The sequence below is a fragment of the Canis aureus genome, chromosome 8 (genome assembly GCF_053574225.1).
Source record: "Canis aureus isolate CA01 chromosome 8, VMU_Caureus_v.1.0, whole genome shotgun sequence".
In the NCBI taxonomy this organism is placed as follows: Eukaryota; Metazoa; Chordata; class Mammalia; order Carnivora; family Canidae; genus Canis; species Canis aureus.
The window spans coordinates 68,891,111-68,914,446 of NC_135618.1; the positions used below are offsets into that span (position 1 = coordinate 68,891,111).

At 49.0% G+C, this 23,336-nt stretch overlaps 1 protein-coding gene across 5 annotated transcripts; it reads left to right on the forward strand.

The window, feature by feature from the left end:
* Nucleotides 1-338: 338 nt before the first annotated feature.
* On the forward strand, nt 339-21,604 carry AGFG2 (ArfGAP with FG repeats 2). Of its 5 annotated transcripts, none has more exons than XM_077908023.1 (13): nt 339-745; nt 8,411-8,504; nt 9,556-9,671; nt 10,749-10,923; nt 11,515-11,680; nt 12,361-12,486; nt 13,175-13,207; nt 17,899-18,019; nt 18,166-18,251; nt 18,437-18,520; nt 19,568-19,696; nt 20,019-20,104; nt 20,396-21,604. In XM_077908023.1, the coding sequence occupies exons 1-13, from the start codon at nt 525-527 to the stop codon at nt 20,453-20,455; spliced, it is 1,497 nt and encodes a 498-aa protein (XP_077764149.1). In that variant the 5' UTR covers nt 339-524; the 3' UTR covers nt 20,456-21,604. The 5 variants fall into 5 exon arrangements, with proteins under 5 accessions (XP_077764149.1, XP_077764150.1, XP_077764152.1 ...); XM_077908024.1 differs by having other exon boundaries at nt 340-745; nt 11,527-11,680; XM_077908025.1 differs by having other exon boundaries at nt 344-745; nt 10,770-10,923.
* The last annotated feature ends 1,732 nt before the right edge of the window (nt 21,605-23,336 follow it).

Sequence of the window (23,336 nt, forward strand, 5' to 3'; positions counted from 1 at the left end):
GGAATGAACGTCATCATCCAAGAGGACCAGGGCTGCGCACGCGCGAGACACCTACTTTTGCTCGCGCGCTAACTTTGCAGCCTCGACAGCCAATCAGGGTCGGCGTCGGAGCCCGTGTTAGCTGGACTCACCAATCGAATCTGGGAGGCGGGCCGCCGTGGAGGCAGTGGCGAGAGGGGGCGGGGCCAGGGAGAGGGCACGCACAGTTCTCCCGGCAAGGGTCTCTGCGGGCCAATGGGAGAGGCCTGCGGGTGAAGGCGGTGGGGCGTGGCGTTGGCGGCTCCCGCAGCCCAAGGCCGTCCAAAGTCGAGCCAATCAGAGTGAGGAGGTGGGAGGAGACTAGCCAATCAGCGTGCAGAATAGGCGAGGCGAGGGGTTGAGGAGTCTCCCGCGGACGTCGCCGGCTCCCTAGCTTCTGTCAGGGGAGCCGGGCGTGCGGAGGAGGCAGAGGAGGCGGGAAGGTGGCCGTAGTTGAAGGGCCAATTGCTGACTTGCGGGGAGGTGGTCCGAGGGACCGGGCAACCATGGTGATGGCGGCGAAGAAGGGTCCAGGCCCGGGTGGCGGAGTCAGCGGGGGAAAGGCGGAGGCGGAGGCGGCCTCGGAGGTGTGGTGTCGCCGGGTGCGGGAGCTGGGCGGCTGCAGCCAGGCCGGGAACCGCCACTGCTTCGAGTGCGCCCAGCGCGGGGTCACCTACGTGGATATCACCGTGGGCAGCTTCGTCTGCACCACCTGCTCCGGCCTCCTGTGAGTGTACTGGCGGGGGTGGGGGATGGGGCAGGACAGGGAAGGGGCCACGGAGTGTCGGCGGGTGGGGGGGGGGCAGGGGGCTAGGCAGCGGGGATCGGGGCGAGGGGACCGAGCTGAGGTAGGGGTGGTGGCGGAGAGGCCTGGGGAAGCGCCTGATGCGCTCAGAGGGTGGTCTGCTGCAGAGCTGTCACGGGGAAAGGAAATTGGCCGGGGAGACAAGACACGATGGGAGTCGCGTTGCAGGGGATAGGACGGACACCGGAGAAGAAGGGAGAAACTCTCGAAGGGAGGGCAGGCGGACCGAAAGTAGGGAGAGTTGAAGGGAGCCGGGGTGGGGAGGTGGTTAGACATTGAAAGGGCCAGAGAATGACACACACCTTGAAAGGGAACTCTGTTTAGGTGGGGGACAAACAGGAGAGGAGTAGAATAAGCTGGGCTCTAGATGAAGGTGTACTTTTCTTCCTTCTGGCTTGTACCCATCCTGGAGTGTGAGATGGAGAAACCAATTTAAAATAGGTAAGTTAACCCGGGCTAACAGAGTAGAAAGAGTGACAGGTAAGGAGCCATGTTGCGGTGTTCAGGTGCAGGTCCTAATGGTGCAGGGCTGTGGAGTACTACCCAGAGGTAGATTTCTGACACATCTTTAGAGAGCTGTTGGGTTGCCCTGTTAGAGAGAGCTTAACTTTTCCAAAGGTTTGGGGATCTGGATGAGCCATCCTTAAGTGTAATAGTTTACACCTTTAAGCTTCTTGTTGCCATGGCTTGATCCTGGGAGTAGCATTTGGCAGCTCTTTCTAGATTTGGGGGAGTTTTGTATAATCTGCAGTGCTGCACTTGGCACTGGCACTGAATTTGGTCATGCCTGAACTAATTTAGAGCCACAGTTCTAGGCCAGATTTCTGGTTACAGGGTAAGTTTCTTTTTCCTCGTAGGGAATTATTTGGTTAGATGCCTGATTAACATCGGATACCAACCCTGTATCTCTGTTTTGTATAAGTTTATCAAGAGATTTATTTGGACTTGCTTAGAATGGTTTTAATACATTGGTATTTGTCTAGTTGGTTGGTGTTGTATTTAACAAAAGGTGCTTTCCTTGTTCTTACACCTTTAGGAGCCAAGAAGGGAGCAGTACTGTTCTTACATGACAGATGGGAGAACAGAAGCAAAGAGAGGTTTACTGATTTATCCAGTGCCATATGGGGGTTGCTGTTTTCAGCATTTGTTATTAGATATTAGTTAGGATCATGGCAGATCAAAAATGAAGATCCAAGTCTCCTAAGATAACAGTGTAGGATTATTTCTCTATTTGATTTTTACCTCCTTTGCCAAACTCCTATGTTCTGATCAATCCCACTTGTGTGTAATGACTTTGGTCTAAGTGAAAGCCATTATGGCTCTTGGGACAACAATTAGAACTCAAACAGGAATGTGTCAAAAAGTAGAGACTTAAATGAAGCAAAAGGATAGACCTGAGACTGGGACAAGTACTCTGAGGAGAGAAAGAGCAAAGTTTAGGACTATTTATAGCAGAAAGAGAAAGAACAGATTTCTGAAGATCCTGTTGTGAAGAGGAAAATCTGGTTATAGAGTCTGGGAGCAGGCAGATAAAACTGATGGTATATTAGAGTCTAGGTCCTAGGAAGAAAATGTTTGGAAACAGTGTTAATTCATTCCCAAGGTTAGCTGTGCAGCACAAAAGATAAAGCATAACTAAATGGGAGAGCTGACACTATTATCATTATTTTATAGATCTTGGTTTAAAGTATCCCACAGATAACATTTCCCTTCTATAATGAATATCCCTGAATCAGGGCAGAAGGAGGGTCAAGGGATCTGGCACACATTAAAAACCTGATTTCTTTTGCTAGAACAGTTAACTCCTTAAATATCAGTGCACAGTTTTAGAACTTTATCACTTGTGCACAGTAAACTAAAGGCAGGTTGACATTATAAGGAGAGAAATATCAGAAGAAACTCTAGAAGAAAGCTTTGGTTGCCCTGGCTGTGACTGTCTGCCTGGGTTCTGGTGGTACTTCTCACCATATAGAACTCATTGGAGTAGGGCCACACATAGGAACTTTATAAAAATATTGCCTGTGCCCTGGGACAGGCAGGTGCTGGCAGGACCTGGCAGGTGGGCCCTAAACAATGTGTGAGGTGTGGGATGCTTACTACTGGCTGCGGAGTGAAAAGAGAGCACACACAGTTAAAAAGACACGGAAGGGCATGGCTCCAGGGTGACACTTAGACCAACTAACATCTTAAATCCACATGGTTGATTGACCAAAGATCAGGATTTTTGTGGTACTGGGAAGTGAAAATTGTGGTAGGTCAGGAGGCTGTCCATTCATTCATTCATTCAGTCTGTCAACATGTATTTATTGAGTGCCTGTCAAGCCCCAGATATGGTCTCAGGCACTGGAGATATGGCAGTGCACAAAATTGTACCCATCTTTATGCAGCTTATACCACAGTGGAGGCCATGGACTCTATCTAAATCAATCATTAAATATATAATTGCTGATAATAATAAGTACTGTGAAGTTAAATTAAGCTCAGCATGGGCTGGAGAGTGATAGGAGCTCATGTTGAGGTAGGATGATGAAAAAAGAAAAAATATTATTTGTTTAAAGAACAACAGGGGACTCCTGGGTGGCTCAGGAGTTGAGCAACTGCCTTTGGCTCAGGGCGTGATCCTGGAGTCCCGGAATCGAGTCCCGCATTGGGCTCCCTGCATGGAGCCTGCTTCTCCCTCTGCCTCTCTCTGTGTCTCTCATGAATAAATAAATAAAATCTTCAAAAAAACAAAAAAAAGAACAACAGTATTGAAGGGGATGGGAATTCAAGTCCCACACTTTAGCACCATAGCCAGGGAAAGGAGACAGTGAGACAGGCTTTATCTTGAAAGCCAGCTCTCTATTAAGCATGTATGTTACAAATATGTCCACTTCTTAGGGGAATGGAGTGTTCTGAGGGCAGTGAGCTCAATTTCCAAAGTTCCCAGCTGGCTGCACAGTCTGATGGAGCAAAGTTGACTGTTGCAGCCAAAGTTGAATTTCCCAAGATCTGGAGAAAATTTTTGATTTTAATACTGGTGGGTGGGTATGACTATGGCTTTGTCACTACATGTACAAGCTCATTCTCATTTTCTTTTTTCATGAGAAATATTTTCTCAGCTCTAGCAGAAAACCACAGCGTTGGTGTGAGGGACTGAGAGAGAAGCTGCTAGTTTTGTCTATTTCTAAATTTATATACATGCTGCCACAATTGTAGGTCCCAAATTTGACCTAGTTTTATTCATTTGGTTTTCGTCCAATACCTAGTTTCCTTAACCTGGATATAGGTCCTTTTCACTTCCCCAAAATATACATTCAGCTGTGTCTTTGGTTGTGTCTGACTCTTCTACTAGAGAAGAAAGCTAGGACAGGGTAAAACTTGCTGCTAAAAAGTGCTTTTTCCAAAGCAGTGGCTTCAAGTTTTTTTCTTGCTCTGGTTTGCCTGGATGCCTCAATGAATAAACCACATTTCTTTAATAAGAAAATAGATTCTAAAAAAAAAAAAAGAAAAAGAAAAGAAAAAAGAAAATAGATTCTGAGGCCTATAATGTCATTGACATCAGGGTTGGGTTCAGCAAAGTCTGTGGCATGCTTCCCTAACCTAGATGTTTGAGTTCATTCTTTAATCCATCATCCTTCAGGTCTCAATAATATATAACTTGTCTCCTCTACTTCTGCACAACTTCATTCCCACAGCAGGATTAAGTCACAGGTCAGGTGGACAGAGCTCTGGACTGGGTGCGAGGTGTGCTTGACAGCTCTTTCTTTATGACAAGTTCCTAACCTCCTTGTGCCTTAGTTTCCCCATCTGGCCTTGCTGGTAGTGGTTCCTGGTTGAAGCACTTTTATCTCCATGGAAGAAAAGGCATAGTGTGTTGTTCAATAATTCAGTACTTTTCCATCCGTCTCAGAGAGATAGACATGTCCCTTGCCCCTGTATTAGTCACATCCCTCCATCCTCTCCTGCCTCACCTTTCATCCAAAGAGATGAGAAGAAGGAGAAACAATGTAAAAAGGATTGGGAATGAGCCTGAAGAGGAAGGCAGAGGATTCTGTGTGGCTCTACATGAGTGGACAGCAGTTTATCATTGTTGCAGGGATTTTAGATCAGGAGGAAGTTTTGTAAAATTAGTGAAATTGAGCCTGGAGCAGGTAATAGGGGAGCTCTCCTATTAGGGACTGGTAAGAGTCTCTAATAGGGACTCTTTTTGGTGATGTTTGGGTCCAAGATAAGAGCCAACAGTGGTTTAGCTGAACCCTGGTCAGAGGCAGAGAGGACTAGAATCCCAGAAGCAAAGAAACCCCACCTGGGAGGTATGAATTTGAACACTAAATATTCAGAAGTCAGGAATTCCCAAGTCCAAATTCGGCACAAATGAAAGAACTTGGGTGCTGGGTAGAACTGTTTTTTTCCATTGTTGGCCTGACAGAACCTTCTTATCTGAGCAGCTGAGCAAGTTTGAGACTTTCATGAAGCAAGATAGAAGCAAAACCTGGGTTGTGAGGGAGATGACCACAGAAAAACAAAAGGTGTGGTATTTGTAGAAATAGTTGTGTGATCATAAGGGAGGGGAGAGAGAGGCAAGGAGAGAAAATTGGGCGGGCTTTAGGGTCCCTGCAGGTCGCTTTGCTGCCAGTATTTCAGGGCACTTCATAGAAGGATGCAGAGTACTTCAAATGCCAGTCAGGTGCCCCAAGAAACAGAAACTGAAGTCAAAGGCGTCATGACTGGGCTGAGGCTCAAGTCCTAGTAATATACTTGCTTTCAGTTGGAAAAACTTACCCTATTCTGGGCAAATAAATTTATCTCTGCATTCCCCCAGCACCTCCTGTTAGAAATAACAGAATGGATTTGCTATGATAACCAAAGGGCAGTGTCTCCTTCCAGCTCTCACTTCTTTTGGGGAGAACCTGTGAGTCATGTTGGGGAGACTGGGTACAAGTTGAAGACTTGAGTCTGTTTGTTTCCAGGCCAGTGACTCAGATCTGGCCCCTCGCATGATCCTGCTATGTCCCCAGAGAGACCTAACACTCCTCTAACATTTGATTTCAGCTACTGGGAGGAGAGGGGCTCTTGTTTCTAAATTGCTTCTGTTCAGCCAGCAATGACCTCTCTCTGATTCAGAAACAAAATGCTCTGACTCATAGGCCATGTAACTAGGTCCTCTTCCTGGGCTGCAGAATGTTGCCTTGTAGAGAATTTTCCCTGCCCCCAGACTGTGGCTCTAGTTATACATAATCCAGTCTACAGACATCAAGGTCAGAGCAGTGCTTTTTGTACTGTGCTATGGAAACATCCTGTTCCCTCAGATTCATTTGGCCCAAAGCACCTAAATCACTTATTTTCTCTGCTTTCCCTTCATACTATCTTCCACCCTCCACCCCACCCTCCCAAAATCCTCCAGTCCAAGCTTAACCATAGGAAGTTCTGTTGTTCCAATCATCCCCTCTAGACTGATGAATGGGTCAAATCCCTCCCCCTCCCCCTATAAGGAAGCACCTCCCTGTTTACACTTTGCTAACAGTTCCTGGTTGTCCTTTCAGGAAATGTCAATGACCTTTTTGTGATAGGCTTTAAATCTGTTCTTCTAGTGTAAACAGAATACATTTTACTTTTCCCATGACCAGTTCCTTCCTTCCCCCACTGCTGCATCCTGGTGCCACATTCTCTCTGATCCGGCTTGTGTGTGCCTAAATGGCACCCAACTGTGTTGAGGAGTATCTTTGTCTAGGCTCCTAGGATCATTGTAGGCAAGCATCGGCTGATCAAGGACTAAGTCTACATGAAATGTGATATATGTGGTATATAGTGGTAAACAGCTGTCCTATTGCACCCCCCAGAGTGCCTACCATTATGCCTTGTATTTTGGCAAAGGAAATATTTCTAAGTAAGAGGTGAAGATAAGAACTGGGATCAAAGGAACGAAGAGGTCTGCTTGGCTGGACCTTAGAACATCTGGCATTTTGCGAGGGAAGAGCCTAGAGATTAAGGTGACCAAGAGCTAGGGAAAGAATATAAAAGTCTGTCTGGACTTCAAAACAAAACAAGGCCATTAGTAAGGCTTTAAGAGAGAAAACTGGAATATCTCTGAAATATGATTAGAAGAGTCTTCAGGGCAGATCAAGTTTAAGAGCTATTGTTTGACCTGTAGTTATAAAGCCTTGCTTTTGGATTTCTCTGCTCTAATCTTTCTTTAGGGCATCAGTCCTCTTTGATAATGTCTTTTAAAGGAGTATTTAGAGATCCTTTACTTAAAAGGCTAGCAACAGAATTGCTGAAAATACCTTCAATTGTAGCCTTCGGTGTCCTGTCCTTTGTTAGAATCCCACAATCGGTAATTTATTATCCAAAGGAACTGTTGCTCTTCACTCTTCACTCTATCATGTCACCTGTCCCCCCTCCCTCGCCCCACCGCCTTGGCATACCCTTACACAGACACTAACGTACACTGCCAATCTTCTAGACTCATAGGGATACCTTCATTTTGTGGGTACACCTGTTAGCATAAAATTTCTCTAGGATTTCCATTTGGTAAATTGTGTGATCTCCTCCTTCCCTCTGCTTTCCCGATGGCATCAACCGGGACCCTCTTTTAGAGCTTCTTTTATTTTCACATCTTGATTTGCCCATTTTCAGGGGAGTGAAAGTCTGAAGAGGCCTCATCAGCTGAGACTATCTTTCCTGCATATGCCAATGCTCTTTCACAGCCTGGTCCCAGGGTCTGGTTTATTTGTTGTGGTTTGGCCAGTTTTGTTTTCATCCGATGAATGCAGTTGGTCTGGACCAGAGTAAAACTTAAGGGAAAAGGAAAGGGGAACCTGGCTTAACGCCAAGTTTCCCTTGTTAGAACACTCCAGAGGGCAGTTGAGTGTGGGCAAGAAAGCTTTCTTGTCTACTGTAATCTCTATAGGGCTTCTGTGGGCACAAATAGACTCCCAGAGAGTTAACAGAATACACAGAGCTGGCACAAAAGCATCACTACAGGATATATGTTCCTGACTCATGCCAATCTCGTATCTCATGGTTAACTCTGACTTCCTCCTGCTTCATCGAAAGATCTAGAGCTGAGAAGGTCTGGACTATTTCTTTTCTCAGAGATCTCTTAATAAAAGAGAGGGACCCCTCTCCATCCCTACAATCACACTTCCTGTCTAGACAAAGAGGAGAGGCAGCCAGGTATTAAACCATGGCAAAACAGGAAATGGGATGTGGGCACATCTCTGAGTTCCCAGAAGTAACCCCCCACCCCCACCCCACCCTACCCACCCCTCAGCCTGCAGGAGGAACCCTGCTAGGAGAGAAGGCAGGTTTCCTGCCATGGAACCCAGGCAAGGGAGACAAGGCTTCTGGATAGGCAGGCCCTACCTTCTTCTCCAGAATGAGGGGGATCCCAACACACCCCTGACTCTCATTAAAAGCTGCCAAAACAGTCTCACTTCCCTTCTTTCCTTGAATCGGGAAGTAGCTTCGTCAGGGAATTCTACCTGAGTTCTACCTCAATTGATGTGTTGTCTTCTCCTTTCTCCCTCCCCATCCTCCCATAAACAGACCTGCAGTGCTAACCACTAACCACATTGTACTTCTCTTCCTGTTTCTCTCTCACAGGAGAGGCCTGAACCCTCCCCATCGAGTCAAGTCCATCTCCATGACAACTTTCACTGAGCCTGAAGTAGTGTTCCTGCAATCCCGTGGAAATGAGGTAAGCCAGCACCGATGGAATGGTTACTGGCTATAGTTGCCCTGCTGGCCAGGGGAGCTGTGTCTCATGATTATGGAAAAAACCCACAGCTTTCCTTTTTGGTCCAGTTTCTTTTATTTTTTAGTATTGACTATGTCTTATGCATATTTGTATATCCATAGAATCTTCATTATACAAATTATGGTTTGTCTAGGCCTTTGTTAGAGAAAGCAGGGAAAGGAGCAAAATCTCTATAGGGGGTGACTCCTAGGCACTCACAAGGAAGACTGCCCCTTGACATTTAGAGCACCACGTTGATGAGCATTCAGAATTGACTCAGAGTAAGATCTGGAGCCAGCTCTACCAATCTGACCCTCAGAACCCTGGGTATAAGCCTATGCCATGTACTCGAATGTTGGTTAAACCCCTTCCCCAGCTAAATCTGCTGGTGGTGGGAAGACACTGTCCTTGCTGTTAGCAGTCCAGTCCTCCTAGCTTGTGGGTAACTGGCTTACTTAGAGGATACTGACAAGGGAAGGCCTCTGGAGGTGTTCTGGAAGCCACAGCTCTGACAATCATCCCTGAGCCCACCCCCATCCAGATTTCATTCCCCATAATTCTCATGGTCCTCTCTTTTCTTTTACAAGATGTGTCATAATATGTAATTATAAATCAATTTTTTTAATATTTATTTATTTATTCATGAGAGACACAGACTAAGAGAGAGGGGCAGAGACATAGGCAAAGGGAGAAGCAGGCTCCTCGCAGGGAGCCCAATATGGGACTCGATCCTGGATCCCGGGATCAGGACCTGAGCTGAAGGCAGGCCCCCAACCACTGAGCCACCCAGGCGTCCCTTAATTATAAATCTGTTTTTACTTACCTAAGGCACGACCTCCCCATTAGATGGTCAACTCTGTGAAGCCACGGATTGTCTGCTTTGTGGGTATACCCAGACCCTCACATGTGTCCATGCTTATTAATATGTATGGATAAATAAATTGGAAGTAGTATCATTCCCATCTCATGCTTTATGCCTGAACTCCTCTGTTACCTGACTCCATTCCTTTAGGTTTGTAGGAAGATTTGGCTGGGTCTTTTTGATGCTCGGACATCTTTAATACCGGATTCCAGGGATCCTCAGAAGGTGAAGGAATTTCTCCAGGAAAAATATGAGAAGAAGAGATGGTAAGGAGGAGGAAGGATATTGCTACGGAGATGCATGTCCAAAGGGATTCTTTATCTGACAGTCTAGTTTCCAGACTTGAGTTGGTTCTTCTCTCAAAGGCCAGACTTGGGTTGAATATATTCCATCCAGATTCAGTTAGGGCTCAATTCTGACTTCAAAATCATGAAACTACCTAAAGGACAACTTGTCCCCAGTTACTAACTTTGATGCTCCTCTTTTGGGGAGATACTAGGCTGCTTAGAGAGGGGCTAGGCCTGTGGGAGTGTGGATCAGGTTTATAGCTTAGCTGGGCCCATATATGCAAAGAGGCAGCTGGAAGCACATACCCTAGAACTCTGTGCTTTTAACCCATCCCATCATTTCATCCACAATGTATATGTGTTCTATTTTCCTGGTGACAAAAACACTGTTTCTGCTCCCCCTTGCTTTTTCTTTCCCCAGGTGGCTCTTCCTATTGCTTGATCTCAGGGGTGTGTGTATGTTGGGGGTAACTATAGGGTGGAGAAGAGAATTCAGACAACAAGGAGTTTGATGTGGACAAAACAGCATTTTGGAGTCCCTCCTGGGGGTGTCCTCCAGATAAAGAAGATGCTTCCAGAGTAGAGACCACATACATATGCTAGAGTGGAGGGAATTTTATCAGAAGTCACAGGAGCTGTCAGGATAGATTGTGAGCACTTAGAAGAGGAGGTGGCAGAAACTTTCTGTGGGACTGAGAAGGAGGAACGCGCAGAAACGCCTAGAAAATAAAAAGGAAGTTGAAAAATAGGATCACCTGTCCAGCAGCACTACTGACACATTATTACTTAAAACCCAAATGGTTTGATGTCAGAAAGAGAAAGGAGAGAGGAGGAAAAAACAGGCCCACATCTGAGCAAAGAGAACATTACTGCAGAAAAGAATGAGCATCCGGCAGTAAATGGGATACTCAGGATAGGCAGGACTTTGCTGAGTTACTCAATTTCCTTTAGTTCAAACAAGGGAATCAGTGGGAAAGGGTAAAGGGACTTGGGCTGTCACCTGTGCTTTCAAGTGCCTACACTGAGCATGGCGCATGGTATTACCCCTCCTTTCAGCCTGGCTATTCTTTCTCAAAGGTATGTCCCCCCAGACCAAGTCAAGGGGCCCGCTTATACCAAAGGCAGTGCCTCCACCCCCATCCAGGGCTCCATCCCAGAAGGAAAGCCCCTGCGGACTCTTCTGGGGGATCCTGTGCCATCTCTCTCAGCTGCTGCCTCCGCTTCTAGCCAGGTAACTCTCAGACCTGCCCTTCAAGGCTAGTTGGGAATTTGGGAGACAGGGATGTCAGTTTTCTAAGTCCAATCCTCTGGACTTAGCAAACAACAGTATTGGAGGTGTGAGTTGGTTCTCAGACCTATGTCTTGGACTCACCTCAGACTCTTCTATCTTTTGGAAGAAAGAACCCAACAGGAAGTGGTATTTAGGAAAGTCAGAGTATCGACTTCAAACCTAACCATTGCTCCAAGGAAACACAGAAGGGGCCAGGATGCTGCCTCAAACCCCTGGAAAAGATGAGGAAGTAACAGTTCTGGGTGTTGGGGGGGTGGGCAAAATCTTGGCACCATCCCTGTGTATCTCAGGGTTACCTTCTCTGAGAAGCCCTAAAACATTTGCTTCTGGGAACTGGTACACTGCGAAGACAAAGAAACTAGGTATATGAGGGGCTCAGGCAGCTTCTGCCCAGGAAATCGCTCAGTTGAGGGCAGTTTCTCCCTCTCTTCTCTCTCCACTTGCCTATCTGGGGGCAGCCTAGGGAGCCGTGCAGGGGCCCTGTCATGTCTGGGACCCCAAGTGCTCTATGTCATGCCTTCTCCTCTCAAGTCTATCTGTCAGTCGCAGCCTCGGACGTCCCAACCCCGGAGCTCTCAGCCACCTCCCCACTCTTCCATCAAGAAAGCCAGTACTGACTTGCTGGCCGACATAGGTGGAGACCCCTTTGCTGCTCCCCAGGTGGCACCAGCTTTTGCTGCGTTCCCAGCCTTTGGGGGTAAGTGGGGCTTGGGAGAAGATTCCCACAGTGTATACCCCTGACACAAGGAATTCACGCCCTTGAGGTGACCAGGTCCCCACCCCTGTCCCGTCCTGCAAACATGATGATAATTCTGAAGTATCAAAGTTGGAAGGCCTGGGGTCAAATGAGAGTGGCCAGGATTATATCTACCAGTTTGACCAGAAAACATCACAGTCTGGGACTACCAGCACTTCCTGTTAGAACACTGGAAATCACCTTTTTATTACTTTCTTTTTCTGTTAAAATGGGGGCAGGGGGCTCATCACGTGTTCCATTCCCCCTGCCCTCTTCCCAAAGATCGGCAGCAGCCAACAGAGGGTTGAATAAAATGGTATCTAGTTCCCGTTTTTCTTCTCAAACCCTTCCCCCACCAAAAACGATTTTTTTCCCCACATGATTCAGCCCAAAGTAGGCCCTGACAAAAATGTGAATGCCTCATGGAGTAAGGATAAAAGATGGTGGAGAGGGAGCTTGGAGGCCTCTGAGGTCCCCTTGCCCCCAGTGGTTATTTGGCCCTCTGCCCAGGCCCCTGCCACCTCTCTCTGAACAGGACCCTGTAGAAAGGCAATGTCCCTTTGGCCTTCAGAATTAGTATATATTATAACAATTCTATGAGCATGTTATATATATAGCCTTTATATTCCCTCCACCTGTAGGCCAGACACCTTCCCATGGAGGCTTTGCCAACTTCGATGCCTTTGGCAGTAGCCCCGGCTCTTCTGCATTTGGAAGCATTCCTCCAGCTGGCCAAGGCCCCTTCCAGGCCCAGCCAACAGCCACAGGTAAATTCTGCCCTGCTCTATTCTAGTCCCCTCCTCTCTTCTGACTATGTTCAGTTTTCCACATCCATACATCGCCCTTCATTCACATCTGCACCAACCTCGAGATCTGGGCAAAGGAGACAGGGGAGAACGAGAAGCAGCCCTGGGAAAGGAAGAGTGGCTCCACTGCTCTATTTTGTCCTGTAGAGAAAACAGCTCAGTTGCAGTAGCAGTTGTTCAGGGTGTGCATAGAAGATTTCTGACCGGGAAGTTTGGGGGATCCCAGTCCTCGAAAAATCAAAAGCGGACATGACCTTTCCTCTAGAGTGCTCTGATGGTCTGCGATGTATGCTGCCCAAAGGGTAAGCACTGGGTCAAAGTCCAAGATAGTCTCCAGAAGTCCTCACTCACCCCTGTTAGAACAGAAGCATGTATCTTCAGTGTTGTGTTCAAAGAGACCCCCACACACAAAAAAAGAAAGAGACCCTAAAGGCCACTGTCATTAAACATTTGGTTCCTCCCTGAGTCCCCAGACATCAAGTCTTCATAGCCTTGGGGCTGGCCCTCGGCCTTTGCATGTCCTGGACACACAGGAGGGCAGCCAGAGTGCCATAAAGACCTGATGTCTGGAGAAAGCTAGTGACTTACGCTCTCTCTTTCTCCCCTCCCCCACCCACCCACCCTTCCTCTTCTCTACCCTCACTGCCAGCCAGTCGGATGCTAACTGGAAGTTACAGCTTTGGTGAGTTATTCTTCCCACCTCATAGCCCACCCAAGGCGGAAACCTCTCAGGTCCTCTGAGCTGAGAGCTTTGAGGTCTGGAAGGAACCCTTTAAATGTAGCCATCGTACAAATGAAGCAGTTCAGCGGTTCCCCTGTCATGCAGCCCACAGAGTGCAGAGCTCGGCCCAGAGCCCAGACTCCCCGACTCTCACTCTGCCCACAGCCTTCCCGCTGTGCCACCTCAAATTGTCTGTTCGCTTTTGTTTTTATTTTATTTTCATTTTTTTGAATGGGACAAGGAGGGACATTTCATATTGATGAAAGTTAAAATTCACAAAGAAGTTCTCACATTGCCAACTTAAAGTACCTGACAGGGTGGCCTTGAAAGTCATAAAGCAAAAACTTAGACACAATGAAAATCTAACACAGAGTGACTGAGAGGGGGATGATAGTAGACTCATGAGATTAATAATAGATAGAGTAGATAGACAAATAAGGAAGAAAGTAGGCCTTTTGAGTAACACTTGAACAAGGTTGACCTAATACATATAAGCAGAACTTTGTAATCAAAAGACAGAATTTTCTTTTTATTTTTTTTTTTAAGATTTTGTTTATTTATTCATGAGAGAGGCAGAGACATAGGCAGAGGGAGGAGCAGGTTCCCTGCGGGGGAAGCCTGATGCGGGACTCGACCCCAGGATCCCGGAATCACGCCCCGAGCCGAAGGCACATGCTCAACCACTGAGCCACCCAGGCATCCCAAAAGATAGAATTTTCAAACACAGAACCCTTTTACAATTTGACCACAGACTAGGAGACATCACATCAATTTCTAACAAATAGAAGTTGTCTAGGTCACATTCTATAAAATAAAAGGTATCCTGAAAGATGTCCCATAACAATGTTTCATTGTCCTTGAAGGCATGAAACAGAAAAGATCATTACAATGTGGAAAACTGACAAAAAGCTAATAGCCATCATGTGTTTTTATCTTTTTTTTTTTTTTAAGATTTTATTTATTTATTCATGAGAGACACAGAGAGAGGCAGAGACACAGGCAGAGGGAGAAGCAGGCTCCATGCAGGGAGCCTGATGTGGGACTTGACTCTAGGATCACCCCCTGGGCCAAAGGCAGGCACTAAACCACTGAGCCACCCAGGGATCCCCCCATCATGTGTTTTTAAAACTCCCATAAGTAAAAAAGAATAGGATAACAGGGAAGGAATACAAGCAGCAAATACCCAGAAAAAAATCATGAAAATGTTCTCAACTTGACTAATCAGAGAAAATGCAAATTAGGGTAAGATAATAATTTCACAAGTTATATTCAAAGATTTAAAGATTAGTAATGGCCAGTATGCAGGGAAATTGGCCCTTTTGCATGCTACCAGTAAGAATGTAAGCTGGCACAGAAATATTCAGTGTAGCAGGAAGAAAGTGCTCTTGGGAGAGAGAAAGCCGCCTATACAAGGTGGTTATAAATTGGCCCTGTCAGAGATGCATGCCTGTCGCAATCCCTTGTCCGAAAGGCCAACCTTTGAAGAAGAGAAGGAAACTGTCAGTCCCGGAGCCCTCCCCGGCTGAACCTGAGGTGAACTTCTGTCCAGTGTCTAGTCATCTCAAAACACAGCTGGTCTGCAGCCAGCCAGAACCTATCAGCCCTTGTGAGGCTCCTGCTATTGCTAGGAGCATCCCCATATTATCCCCATGAGGAAGGAAAGATCTCCATTTTGTAGTTGACAAAACTGGCTCAACTTGGCCAGTGACTTGGCCAAACCCCAATGGCTGATGAGTGGCAGATCCTGTTCACTTCCCACTGCACCGTGATCACCAGGGTGGTTCTCTGAGTGTGACATAAAGAACTACTGGGTATAAAGTAGGGAGGATTGGGTGAGAGGTGGGTGTCTTTTCTGACAAGCCTAGTTGTATTTTTATATTTCTGAGGGGGAGTCTGGAGAGGGGAAGTTTCTAAAACTGCAGTTTCCCCTGAAACTGCTAGAAGGCCTGTATGCCAATCCAGCCACAGGGAGTGAGGCCCTGGAAGTACAGAAGAAGCAAACAGGAGCACAGGTATACCTAGCTTCCCAGAATGGGCTGACCAAGTACCCTTTGTGGACCCTACCAGAGTGAGGGCGGGCTCTGCCCTCTAGTGTCCGTCAGGAGACACAGCCCAATAGGGCACAGCCCAGTGGGGCAAGCACCTTCTCTCACCTGGGAGCTCCCTGACAGGCCTAGAGCAGTACTGAGGCTTCTGACCTAAGTGATTGTTCTGGAGTTTTTAGAAAAAAGCCCCAACGCCTAGGTGGCTCAGTTGGTTAAGCGTCTGCCTTTGGCTCAGGTCATAATCCCAGGATCCTGGGATCCAGCCCCCCCACCCCAACCCCTCCCCTCTTGCCTTAACAGGGAGCCTGCTTCTCCCTCTCCCTCTGCCTGCCGCTCCCTCTCCTTGTGTTCTCTCTCTCTCTCTGCCAAATAAATAAATAAAATCCTTTAAAAAGAAAAGAAAAAAAAGCCCCTAACTTAACTGAGGAGAAACCAGGCTGAACTTTGAGGGGGCCAGGGAGCAATACGGATTTGAGAACCAGCCTGGCTTTGCCATTCCTCCCTTGCCTTAGTGTCTTTATCTTTCCCTGGCCCTTCCTCTCACCTCTGGGAGGCAAAAGAGTCTTCCCTTGTGAAGGTTACCTGTTGATTCTTCCCACTCTCTACAGGCTTTTTTCCATCAGCTTGCTTATCTGAGTCTCACCTCTACTCTCCACCTCTGCCATCACATCCCTCTCTTCCCACAAACAGACTTGAGGTTACCTGGCCTCTGGGAAGAGGAGCCTGTGGCCTTCACTGACTCTTTTTTTTTTAACACTCTTGGTGGCATAATAGACATACCATTCTGCACCTTGATTTATGTTTTAACTGAACAGTACTGCTATAGATTTTATTATCAGTACATGAAGAGCTTCCTCATTGTATTGTTTTTTTTATGGCCGCACAATAGCCCTGCTTATGTGTATATCGTAATTTATTTAATCCATCCTATGTTGATGAATATGTAGAATGAATGATGAATATTTAGTCTTCTACTCTCAAACAGTTGAGAATGATGAATATTTAGTCTTCTACTCACAAACACAAAGCTGCTGTTTGTGTCATGTTGGGCACATTTGCAACTTCTATATGTGAGAAAACTCCTGGTAGTGGAATTAGTCTAGAAGGGGACACAGTTGACACAAAATAAAAATATGTCACTACAAAGATGTCAGGTGCCCTGAGGGCAAAGAACAGGGCTGTTATGAGAGGAAAACCAGGCTCTCATTCAGACAGAGGTTGGGGAAGGCACATCTGGAGACATGGTTCTGTTGAACCCGAAGGGTGGGGAGGCCTACAGGTGGGGCCTCTTGTTCAAGGCTGAGGTGGAACACGCTGAAAGACTGGAGCTGAGAGTCTAGGAGAGCCTCTTGTTCACTTGCATTTACTATCTGAGCTAGCCATCACATTTTCTTTGAAACCTCATCTTATTCCTCTGACCGCGGAAATGGTCTCTTAAATCATAGGCTTTGGTGATCCCTCACATTTGTGTACTTTTCAGATTCCAGAATACTTCCTGAGAATACTTACCAGGGTTCGTGGGGGCTGTCTTTATGGCACTTTGTGCCACCATAGATAGGTGTGTGCCTACACCATAGGAATGTACCACACTATGGAGAGGACAAAAATGAGTTCAGGAGAATAAGATAGTTTGCTCAGGTCACAGCAGTAGCAGGGAGTAGGGCCCCAACTAGAGTTCAGTTCCTCACACTCTACTTCTCACATAGTCACGCAGCAAACAATTCCTGAGCACTGTCATGTGGCAGACACCAGGCAAAGTGCGTTTTCCTTCAGTATACATCTCCCAACACCCATAAAAATCAAGTCTTTCCCATATGTAGCCTCATTTTACCCTCAGAGCAGCCCAGAGGCCCAGAGTGCTTGACAGGATTCCCACCATACAGATGACACTGAGACACACCGATAAAGAGGCTTTCTCCAAAGGACAGGAATTTCCTGGGCTTGCTTCTCAGGCTGTTTTGTAAGCCCCACATGTGAGCTTCCCCTAGGTGTTTTTTTTTTTTTTAGATGTGATGACCAGAGAGGTCAGAGGAACCCTGATCTAAGCCCCTGGCCTTAGGATGGCTCTGGTAGGAGTGGGAGCCAAGCTCTCAGCTGGAGATCTCCACTCAGTGCTCCAGCAGGGGCTCTGCCTTCCATGAGAGGCTCCCGAGTGTCTGGGCCTTTCTGCCCTTCGCAGCTCCTCACCCACTCCCACACCCCCCATCCCCTCTACCTGTCCCTTGCTGTGATTTCTCCATACATGGAAATGCTGGTTTGAGGAAAACACAGGTGGTTCCAGGTCTTGAAGAAAAAATGAGAACTGAGTCAAACTGGACCAGGAGGGACAATGAATGACCTGACCCAGGGGAAGGCAGCTTTCTCTCAGCAGTGGTGGCTTTGAGCACTAGGGAGACTGAGAAAGGCTAAACTGCCTAGAATTCTTGGCTGGAGTCAAGGCTCTCTGAAGTGGATGATTCAGGGGGAAATAAGCTCAGAGAACCCAGTGGGGGCCACTCATGCCATCATTCTGCTACTTCTCCCCTGCTCCCCCCACCTCCATCTCTTCTGCACCTTCCCTCCTGCCTCACCCCTGCACTCCCCGTTCTGTTTCCTGTCATTGCCCAGGGAGCAGCCAGGTGACTCCATTTGGTGCCTCTCCTCTTGCACCCACCAGTCAGCCCAACAGCCTTCCAGACATGGGCAGCCTCCTGGGGCCCGGAGTATCAGCTGGAGGTATCCCCAGCAGGTAGGTCAAGACATCTGCTCTGGGGCAGCAGGCTTTTCCCAGCCTGCTCAGTTGCTCCCATCGTCGTCAAGCAGAACAGGGTTTGCCATCCCCTGGTCCCTTGATCCTGGGTGCCCTGCACACTGACTTCTCTTTCCATGTCACAGCGTCTTTGGGGTGGCTGGCCAGGTCCCTGCACTCCAGTCGGCCCCAGCTGGTGGTGGTGGTGGCAGCACAGGGCTTGCCTTTGGAGGTGAGTCTTGCCTGTGGAGACCCTGGGAGGGGATCTGAGGCCAAGAGGAAACGGGCTTCCATAGAGAGGGAAGTAGAGAAAGAGCACCCCAAGACTGTGAGGAATGCTATCAGCCCAATATTAACTACATGAGTAAAGAGTAACCGTCTCTTTCTCCCGCCTCTACCCTGTTCCACCCTGAGCAGCCTTCACCAACCCTTTCACAGTACCTGCTACTCACCCCCAGCTGCCTTCCACCAACCCGTTCCAGCCCAATGGCCTGGCCACAGGTAAGCCTCCAGACTCTGCCCAGAGTGCAAATTTCCTCTCTCCCTCCTTCTCTCTTTCCCTTCTCTCTGTTTCTCTGTCTCTCTCTGTCCTTCTGTCTCTGGCTCTCCCTGTCTATCTCTCTCGCACACACACACACCTCTGTCAGGAGGAGTGGCAGACAGCCTCAGCTGGCAGCTGTGGTCTTCCTGAAACGAATCCCCCTCTCACCCTTCACCAGGCCAGACCGCGGTTCACTTACAGGCCACCTAGTGGGCAAAGAGTAGAAGCACCCAAGTCCCAGGATCAGAATTTAAGAATTACAAAAAAACAAGCTGCTACTTACCCGAGCCGGTTCTGCAGGTTTAATGGCTGATGTGGCAGTGACTCTCCCTCTTTGCCCCTCAGCCGTATCCCCCCAGCACCCAGCCTCTCTCCCTTCTGTGTCCCACTTACAGCCTTGCCCTTGGTCCCTGCTTTCATCTGCCAGAGTGTTATGATCTCCTCAGTCCTTATCCCACTGCAGCCTCAGCTCTTCTCTCTTCAAAGGCACTCTTACCCCACCCCACCCCCACCTTTTTGTTGTTGTTCTTGAAAACCTTGAGACCAGGAAGAGAGATTGATAGCAGCTTGCATGCTGACCTGACGGTGTGGCAAACACTGCTGAGGGCTTTACACCCAGGATTTGCTTTTCCCAGCAGTCCTAGGAAAGGGGATGGTCCCACTTTTAGAGATGAGACCACTGAGGCACATAGAGGGCTAGTACTTTGCCTTCATTGATGCAGTTTAACAGGTAGCTGGCAGCTGACCCCAGTTCTGGGCCACACCCATGCTCGGCACTGCTGTGCCCTCTGTCTGTGCTACAAGCCACCATGGGCAGGAAGAGGGCAGGTTTACTAGGTTGCAAAAAAGCTGAAGACTTCCAATGGCTCACTTAGGGTACTTTTACTGGGTACCTCTGGTTAGGGAAACACTCTATCCCGTGTCCCCATCTTGGACAGATCTAGGAAGAACTGTTCTCCAGCCTGCCTTCCAGAGCTTCTCCTGACCTTCATGTCCTCATTCCACAGGGTCCAGCTTTGGGATGAGCAGTACAGGGCCTGGCTTCCCCCAGACAGTGCCTCCCACCAGGGCCTTTGTCAGCACCTTCCCACCGCCAGTGTTCCCCCCACAGACCTCGATGACTCAGCAGCAGAATGGTAAGGGATTCAGACCACACCCTCCTTTCTTACCCCATTCCTCACCCACCCGAAGGGACTGCAGGAATTGAGGCTGGGTATGAATATTAGGACTGTTAGGATATCAGATATCTGAAATAGTTCCCTTTTGGACCAGTAGGGGGCACCAGAGAAGCCACAGACTTGCCAGTGTTCTCTGACTCTGCTCCAGACCCTTATTGTATGTAGAAAGGCCCACTCTTGCTGCCACTGTAGGATGCAGGGAGGCCCAGCAAAGCTGGCCAGCACCAGCTTGAGGGGAAGGGCTTACACTGTCAGCTGAGTTTTTGCTCTTGCTTCCCAGGCTCTTCCTTCAGCGACCTAGGATCAGCCAAGCTGGGTCAGAGGCAACTGAGCCAGCCAGCTGGGACCTCTACCAACCCCTTCATGGCAAGTGCCAGTATGGCCTTGGTGTGGGGGATGGCCTGTCTCTGGGGGTCGGGGGCAGAATCCTTGAAGGAGAATGGGGCAATGTGGGGTGGAAGCCCTGCCTTCGCCGTGCAACGGTGAGTGGGTTAGTCAGTGGGTCCTGCTGTCTCCCACATTCCCCTGCCCCCCACTTGCCTCAGCTCACCAACTTTCCCAGAATCCTCAGGCTCAGCAGTTCTGGGGGAGAAAAGAATCCTGGCCTGCAGCTTTTCTCCCCTAATCCCCTAATTGGTGACTGTTGTTTCTTTTCAGACTGGATCCTCATCAAGCCCGTTTGCCTCCAGACCTCCAACCACCAACCCATTCTTGTAGCATTGTGTCCCTGGGGGGCCTCTTCCCCACCCTCTGGGGCCCCTCTACTCCCAGGAGCTCTGGTGACCATTTGCCTGTGGCATTTCTGTGGGTCTGAGACCAGAATGGGCCTTGTTTTGCAGGGAAGGGGTCTTGGGGATGGCGGAGGTGCTAATGCTTTGCTTGGGGCTTGCAGATAAAAGGGCAGCTTCCCGGTCAGCTGCCCTCAAGGCTTCCTCCCATCCCCACTCCAGCTCCCACCCAGGAGGAGGCCTAAGAGGAAAGCAGGCAGGGACTGGCCAGGAGGAGTATTGGTATTTGATTTCTCAAATTCTTAATTATGATGACAATAATCCTCCTCTCCTGCCTTCAGCATACATAGTGGTTCCTTCACCCCCAACCCTGTGGACAGAGAGGAAGCTGTGGGTGCAGACGGACCAGCATTCTCCTGTGGGAGCAAGCCTCCCCGCCTCCCCAGCTTTCCCATGCTGGTCTCCTTGTGGACAGAAGCACGGTGGGCAGAGTAGGGTCAAAGTGGAGATGAGGTGTGGTGTTGACCTTGGACAGTGATCAGACAGGTCGAGAAGGCTTTGGTCGGGGGCAGGGGGGCATAGGATGCCCTTGATGCCCTGGCTTGGGCCAGCACACCCTTCTATCCCCATCCCCACCATGCCAGGAGGCCCTCCATGGTTTTGCTTCTCCAGCTCCCTCCCTCATCCTGGATACTCAGGATGAATAATAGTTTTACCTATATACTTAGACATGCCCAACTCCTGTCAAGCACTTTAGTTTGCTGTGGTGTCATGTTTGGATACCAGTGTTTTATATTTATACATAGAGAATTTTCTAATATAGCCTATTATATATACACACACACATGCACACACATGCCACAATTCTCCTGCTCCCAGACAGCTCTTTTACATGGGGAATGGAATGGATCCCCATCTGTGCCTCAACCAGCAAAGCCGGAGCTCCAGAAGGTGGTGGGGAGGGTGTTCACAAGTCCTGACCACTCCAGAGCCTGGGCTTTTCCAGGGAAAGGCTTTGTGCAATTGGCTGGGTTTTTTCCTATCTTTTTCCCATGTGCCTCCCCCACCCCCAAAATCTCTTCACCAAAGCTGTTGCAGGCAATGTTGGAAAAGAACTGCATTTGGAAGAAAAAGGAAATGGCTCACATGGTCTCACTTTGAGTTAGTTTGAGGGGCCCCAGTGTGCCTAGTAGGTCAGTGAAGATGAGATGCTGTTGGCTCAGGACAGGAATTCCTTGCTGGACATGGCCAGGCCCCATCAGAGCTGGAATCCTGGTTAGCAATGGGACGGAGTGCAGTGGGAGGTGGCTGCAGTGAGGGGGTGACTCCCACGGGGCAGGGTGGTGCTGGAGGATGGAGTTGACGATGGTGGGACCTGAGTACAGGAGTAGACCACTCCCAGGCCGGTGCATCCTCGGCCCCTCCCCAGACTGTTCGCCTGAGGATGTTGTGTCAACAGCCATAGCATCTGGGCTGTTTGTATGGTGACAAGGCAGCCAGCGTGGGTTAAACACCTCACATGGCAGAGGAGAGGCCCAGCCTTCAGCCTTGCTGTCAAGGGATGTTCTTCCCTTTCCTGCATTGTGCAGGGACTCTGGCCCTTCAGCTGTTCATTCTTGGGATTCTCTGGGTCTTTCCACCCAATGACCTTTAGCAGCAGAACAGCAAGGAGAGGTGGGGACTGTGTTATCACTTTATTTACTTTGAGGACTTCTCTGGAAATATTTCTCTCTGCTGCTATTTGCCCATCCAGGCGTAGCCTCCGCACCTTTGCAAGGCTCAGAACCCATCCTGTCTCGGGTCTGTGTTCCTACTCTCCCAGCCCCTACCCTCCTTCCATCGCCTGGTGGATCATGGATTTCCCAGCATAGACCACCATCCCTGGCTTTTTCATGTTCTGTCCCCTTCTCCCAGTATTTTTCTCTGTCACTCTTGATTACTTCTCTGTCCCGGGCCCTGTTTCTGTTTCCCATTTTCTCTGCTTAGAGCCAGGAAGGGGAGGAAGCAGGTCTCTTTCGTAGGAGGAGGAGCCTTATCTGATTTTTCCCCAGCCACCCCCAACTCCCTTTCCTGACCAAAAGCACTGAGGTCTGGAGGTGAAGTTGAGAGGGCCCTTGCTGCGAGTTTCAGTTACACTCCTGCTGTTTCCCAGCGACCTCCTTAGGGCTTGGTGCCCAGGCCCTCCCTGCAGTCCCCCTCCCTGTGCCCCGGGCACTCTGTCCAACATGGACTCCAGCCAGCTCACTGGCCAGGGCAGGATGACCAATCAGAGGAGTTACACTGGGTTAGCCTCCATCCCCAGGACAGAAATCCCAAGTTCCCTGGGCACAGGCCAAGACAAGGACCGCAGCTGCCGCCCCTGGCATGGAGCAGCCACAGCGCCGCCTCCATGGGGCCTCTTGTATCCAGGCGAGCTGCAGAGAATGGAAAAATCCCTGGCCTGCTAGAAAATGTCTAAGTGACTGGGCTGTGTTCCTCCTACCTCACCCCCAGGATGTCCCTGCACGGCCCTATCTGGTGGTTACGCATCAGATCCCCACAGCAGGCAAACCATGGAGCCACCGCCACGCTGTGGAGCTCACCCAGGCTCCCACTGGGCTCTGACCAAGTGGCCAATGCTGTGACCGAGCTCTACAGACAGTCTTCTGACTTGGCCCCCAGCCCTCAGCAGGTCACCTGCCCCTGTGGCCCAGCACGCAGGAGCCAGTCCCCAGGACTGCCAGGAAGAGCTCCATTCCCTGTATCTGGGAGTCTGGGAGCCCTGGTGGCGGAAGGAGATGGCAGCTGCCCCTGCACACACACCCCCCCCCCCCCCCCCCCGCAGTGAGGAGAACTCCAGCTAGGGAAGGGAGGGCGACAGCCACAGCCCA